At 30.2% G+C, this 6,682-nt stretch overlaps 1 protein-coding gene across 1 annotated transcript in view; it reads left to right on the forward strand.

Annotated features, from left to right (window-relative positions):
• The first annotated feature begins 4,575 nt into the window (after window positions 1-4,575).
• The window catches only part of LOC101492705 (succinate dehydrogenase [ubiquinone] iron-sulfur subunit 2, mitochondrial-like), a 3,341-nt gene continuing 1,234 nt past the window's right edge, over window positions 4,576-6,682 (forward strand). Inside the window, exon 1 of the mRNA XM_004488880.4 lies at window positions 4,576-5,571. Within this exon, the coding sequence (XP_004488937.1) occupies window positions 4,904-5,571 (668 nt within the window). The 5' untranslated portion in view covers window positions 4,576-4,903. The remainder of the gene's footprint in view (window positions 5,572-6,682) is intronic.

The raw sequence follows: 6,682 nt of genomic DNA on the forward strand, positions 1-6,682 counted from the left end.
CTACACAACCTACCACCACTGCATATTCTTTTCCAACTTCCTTGAAGAGAAAACGCTCTGCAAGACGAATGACTGTCACCATCCATATTCCTTTCTCACCTAAATCATCTGATCATTCAGGGGATGCAGTTACAGAAACTGCTCCAGAACGTTCTCCACCAAATCGAGAACGTTCTTCATAACAAATCCCAAATCCATCAACCTTCTCCATTTTTCCTCAACCATCCACTTTATCTTCAACAGATTTCCTCTCATACTCTCAAATCCTTCACTATCCACCTCATGACTTTGGAACATTACTACCAAATCCCCATGTAAGTACCATGTTCCCATTTTTTGTGTCCCCACAAAAAAAAAGCTCCTCCATTTTTGGTATTAGCCAGTTTTTAAACTTTCCAGAGGCTGCTAGCCCATCTGGTAAACCATCCACACCATCTAGTCCTCCATCGTCCTTGGCTACCTCTTTTGCTAATGTTCCCTCTATCTCTGGTTCCACCATTCCATCCAACACAATTGTTGCTGCCACCTCTCAACCAACCACTCACCTTCATACTCCTCCTCGCATTGATGAACCTTTTAATTCATATATTATGGCTGATCTTCATACCATAATGGCACGTCAGCTTTAGCAAGATCAGGAGACTACTCTATTGAGAACTTGGCTCACAGAACAACACGCTCTCAAGCTGGGAATCGTACCACCTCCACTTCATCATGTTCCTCCTCCTCCACAAGTTCCTAACCCAGGAAAATCCTCTTCATCTGAAGGATCCTCTTCATCTCTCACATCTTAGTTTCTTTTCCTCTTACCTTTTTGTGTGACAAAGGGGGAGAATTAAGATAGTTTTAATCTATTTTTAGAATCTTTTTGTATCTAGGATTCTCTACATATGCTTAAAAACAAACTAATGTTATGTATCTCTTTTGAATTAATGAAAACAACTTATGTCAAAGTTATATGCTTGTTTAAAATTATGTCAAAATCACTTAATGCATTAATTGATGGGGAACTTTTAAAGCTCTTCAAAATTGATATTAGAATCAGAATTAAAATCTAAATTAACATGTTTGTCATCATCAAAAAGGGGGAGATTATTGAGACAAGCTCTAAATTTAAAGTTTTGATGAAAATAAACAAAGGTTAATTAAGAATGTTAATTAGGATTCTAAAATGTTATGTTAATTTAACTTGTGCTTTTGAGTGAATTAATTCAAAGATAGGAATCAAGCAAAGCAAAGCAAAACAAAAAAATCTGATAAAAACTGAACAAATAAAGAAACAAGAACATTATGGATAAAATGGAGAATGTTCTCATGATCTCCAAGTTCAAGACTGATCGTCACAACATCTTGACCAATCAATCTCCACTATTTCAACGAAACTTTTGCCTCTGAATTTTATACTAAGATCGTTAGTACTTGGGCAAGAAACAAATAGGTTTCATCCCAATAAAAGAAGGTTCTCGAATCATTAAGATAAAAGGTCTCAAATCATGCCAGTTGAAATAGTTTGGAACCCTTTCAACCAAACTGTCAAGAAAGTTCAATCAATCTTGATATGTACAAAGATATCAAGAATGATCAAAATAGAAAATCCATATTGATCATTAATCTCCAGAAAGTTCAAACTGCCAGAACCAGATTGATAATCAATCTCCGTTTTCTGCAGATTTCCAACAGTGATCTCCTTACTTCTGCAGAGATTTATAATCATCCTCCAAACTGTTTTGGACATATTCAAGGCTCCAGATCGAAGCTGTAACATCAATGATTAAGTGAGAAGCTTCAATGATCTTTAAACTCGAAGGCAAACAGGTTAAGTAAGGTTGTAACAACATCAGCCAAACAGATTCAAATTATTCAAAGGCTGGATTATTTTTAATCTCATATATTGGTTTTGGTCAAAACTCACAGAGCACTACCAACAGCTCTTTTGACCATTATTAAATGCTTCTAAGTGCCTATAAAAGGAATGCCAATATCCAGGATTAAGACAGAAGTTCAAGTGCTGTTAATTCCCAAAAATCATTCACATTCACATACTTGAAATTCTCATTTTCACAAAGAAGAAGCAGTTCTGAATCTTTATATCACATTGTGTTATTACTACTGAATTTTTTGTAAATAATAAAAAATAGTATTCTTTTTTGAAATAATAAAAAATATTAAATTGTACATATATAATTTATTAAAATGCTAAAACAAACTACATTAATTATTTTTTTATTAAGATACGCTTAATTATGTTCATTTTTTCTTTAATATATAATTAATATTAAAATAAAAACATAAATTAATTTTTTTTCTTTAAAGATAAAATAGTAAAACAATTCAAATTATCAATAAATTTAATACTATAATCAACGTTTTTTACTCTCGTAATTTAGTTAACTAGAATTTTATCTATATAAAAGGCTTAATTGTATTTTTAATCCTCTATTTTCTTTAATTCGCAAATTAAAAAATAGCGATGTGATATATTTTGAATAACATGACATATAATCTCATGATGCTAAATGATTATTATTCATGAAATTACAATAAAACTCTTTAAAAATTTCAATTTTAAGTTATAAAATTATTTATTTTTGTATTTTAACTAATAATAAATAAATAATTAATGTATTTAGATGATTGTATATCATGAGAGCATAATCACATGTGTCTTTTCTCTTGAAAACTCATTTGTATTTACACCACCACTATAAATGACGTTACAAATGCATCATAGAATTGAAGTTTTTTTTTTTATTTAAATACCTTTTTTTTGAAAAAAGTAACCTCTCACATATGCGACCAAGTATTAAATTTAAATTTTTATTTTAACAATTGAATAATTGTTAATTTAATAAATAATAAATAAAATTAAAAATAAAAATAAAAATTATATTAATAAAATCAAATAAAATATATTAAAAATGAATATAGTGTGATTGATTAGATGTGTCAAAACAAGTGTCCATAATATTTTGCAGATAAAATAGCAACACAATTTTATTTTATTAACAACTCACTCTTATTTTTTCTTTGATCTAATCAACAAAAAATATAAATAATAATAATAATAATAATAAAATATTGTTAATGTAATAAAAAAATATATTTTTAAAAAACCAAAATACATTTAATAGAGAAAAATACATCAAAGTTAACATGAGTAGATTTATTTATATATATATATATATATTAATTTTTTGTTCTGAGAGAAAAGAATAGAAAGGAGTTGTTAAAAAAATATAATTGTGTTGCTATTTTATATGTAAAATATTATGGACACTTTATTTGGTTTAGCACATCTACTCAACAACAGTGATGTATTTTATTTGTCTGTTAAAATTATTTTGTTTTTATTATATAATATTTTAATTATTTTAAATATTTTTTATTTATTAAATTAATAATATTTTATTTTTATTATTATTTTTTATTTTTTAGATAAGAGGAAAGATAAGAGAGAGTTGTTAATAAAATAAAATTATGTTGCTATTTTATGTACAAAATAGTAGAGACGCGTTGTTTGATTTGGCACATCTAGGTAATCGCACTAAATTTGATGTATTTTTTTCTATATTTAATGTATTTTATTTGATTGTATTAATAAAAAAAATTATTTATATTATTATTTATTTATTAAATTAGCAATTATTTAATTATTAAAATAAAAAAATTAACTTCTTACATCGTGACATCTTCAGAATGCGACCTCCTGTTATGCAAGAAAAGAAATAATCCATCAATTTATCACATCTCGATATTTCTGAAGATGCAAACAAAAAAATAGGAAAAATTAATAATTTTTTTTGAGAATGGGTTATTTTTGTTAACTTTTTTTAAAAAAAGGTATTTAAATAAAAAAAATCTAGAATTGTAATTGGAGCTTTAAGAATCTTTGTTAGAAATTGTTTTTAAAATTACAATTTTTCTAAATAAGCTTAAAAAGAATAATATTTTATAGAAATAAAAAAAAATTATAATTATACATATACAATTTATTAATACACTCAAAAAACACTGCGTCAATAATTTCTTTATTAACACACTTTTTTGTTAATATGAAAAAATAATATTATTAACACACACATAATTATGTAATTAATATTAAAATAAATACATAAACTAATTGTCTTTTTTTAAAATTAGATTAGTAAAACTATTTAAATTATTAATAAATTTAATATTAAATTTAATTTTTTAGATTTTTTGTGATTTAACTAAAATTCTATCCATAAAAAATTTAATAGTGCTTTGGTGTTTCTATTTTTATCAATTAATAAATTGATTTTATATATTAAAATTTGATTAATTTTTTAACTAAAAAATAATAATGTAATATATTTTAAATAAAATGTTATATTATGTGATAACGTCAAATAATTATTATTATAAAATTGAAATAAAACTCTCTTAAAATTTCAATTTAAACTTATTTAATTATTTATTTTTATTTTTATTTATATAAAATAAATAGTTTATCCATTTTTTAAATATATCGAGTAGGGACCCAAGGCGCATGGGCACAACGAGCCTACCGCGAGAGAATTGATTATATTATCGGAGATGATTCATTAATTAAACATGGAAATAAATTGTATACAACTTACAATTCTCCACGTCACTACATCTCCCAAGCCTTCCCAGTTCGCCACGTCATCAGCCAAACTCTCGAAAACTAACTCCGACACGAAAACAAAAAATAAACCACGAACTATCGGAGCAAACTTTCCCATTCCCCAAACTACCCCCACACCTCCCCAAATTCACCACACAACCACCAAATTTATTAACCCATTTCGTCTCCTTCCGACGCATCGCACTCACAAATAATCTTCGTCAAACCACACACAACCCCACCCGCCGCGTCACCACTTCTCTCTCTCTCTCTCTCTCTCTCTCTCTCTCAACAATGGCGACAGGGATGCTGAAAAGAGCTATCTACAGGTTCTCAACTACTTCCCCAGCATCGAGGCTAACCCTCCTCCGAGCTCACGCATCCGAAGCCCAAGCCCAGCAAGTTGAACCCAAAGCCCGTGATACCACCTCCCTGAAAAAATTCCAAATCTACCGATGGAACCCGGACAGCCCCACAAAGCCAGAGCTAAAGGAATACGAGATCAACCTAAAGGAGTGTGGGCCCATGGTCCTCGATGCTCTAATCAAGATCAAGAACGACATCGATCCAAGCCTAACGTTTCGTCGCTCTTGCCGCGAAGGAATCTGCGGTTCATGCGCGATGAACATCGACGGCTGTAACGGACTCGCTTGTTTGACGAAAATACCATCGGAGGGTTCGGATACAACGATAACTCCACTTCCTCATATGTTTGTGATAAAGGATCTTGTGGTTGATATGACGAATTTTTATAATCAGTATAAGAGTATTGAGCCGTGGTTGAAGAGGAAGAATCCACCTTCCGAACCTGGGAAGGAGATTCTTCAGAGTAAGAAGGATCGTGCTAAGCTTGATGGGATGTATGAGTGTATACTGTGTGCTTGCTGCAGCACATCATGCCCTAGTTATTGGTGGAATCCTGAGTCTTATCTTGGTCCCGCTGCTTTGCTTCATGCTAACAGGTAACGCCTCGTTTTTTAGCTTTTGAATTTTTACTGTGTATAGTGTTGTCATTTGCGGATCATGGAAAAGGGTTTGTTCAAATTCCACTATGCTCTAGCCCTACAATAGCGGCTATTTGACAACATTTTGCATTAAAGAGTGGAGCAATGTTCAAATTCTGCTATGCTTTAGCGCTACGGTGCCTTATTTGATAACATTGGTTGTCTAGGGTTTGATGTGTGGTTTCTGGATTGTGCTTTTTCTGAATTTTCTGTTTGTTTGGTTGGTTTTGTATGTGGTGTCAAGTAGTGGCTATGACACAACAAAAATTTTAAGAACCACTATTTTCAATTATGCGCTATTTCCTGCTATTGTGCAGACGGCAGTTGTTTCTATTGTTCAACAATACATTGTATAGTATGAAGTATTGTAAAAAAATAGTGGCTATACTGAAATTTGAATAAACCACTATTTCATGCGTTGTGTGATTGACAACACTGGTTTTTGTTTGTTTTGTATCTGTTATTAGTTTGTTATCTATCTTAATTGGATTGGAATTTGGAAGTCCATTCCTTTGTGCTGGTATTGTAGTTCAGGCATTCCCATGTTGTGTATGTTAGAATGACAGATACAGAGCTTGTTTTTTTAGTTCCGTTGTAATAATCCAGGGTTACCAGTACCATTAAAATTTAAAAACCGTGTATGTTTGTAATGAAAAATTGTGTACAACTTTTCTTTTCTTTTATCACAAACTCTGTAAGTCTCTGATAGAATCTCTCAAGTGGTTAAGATATATGACTCCATTGAAGTTGGCATGTCCTTCATGAAATAACTTTTCAAAATAACCTTTTATTGTTCCTCAATATCTTACTCTGTAACCAACATCTTACCCTCTTCATCTTTTGCACTTCAATTGATCTAAGTCTCTTGTATTCTGTTTATCACCTTCAACAAGCCTATTAACATGCCATTCTCTGTTGTATAGACCTTCAAAAGATTTACCTTTTGGTTCATTCACTTCTTTCTTAGTATCTTTCTTGTCCGCCTTATATATTTCCAGTTTCTCATAATTTTTATAAAGTACCAAACTTTATCGTTCTCCCTTTTTTATTCTAACCTTCACTTGTGTGC

This window comes from Cicer arietinum, chromosome 3 (genome assembly GCF_000331145.2).
Source record: "Cicer arietinum cultivar CDC Frontier isolate Library 1 chromosome 3, Cicar.CDCFrontier_v2.0, whole genome shotgun sequence".
NCBI classification, from domain to species: Eukaryota; Viridiplantae; Streptophyta; class Magnoliopsida; order Fabales; family Fabaceae; genus Cicer; species Cicer arietinum.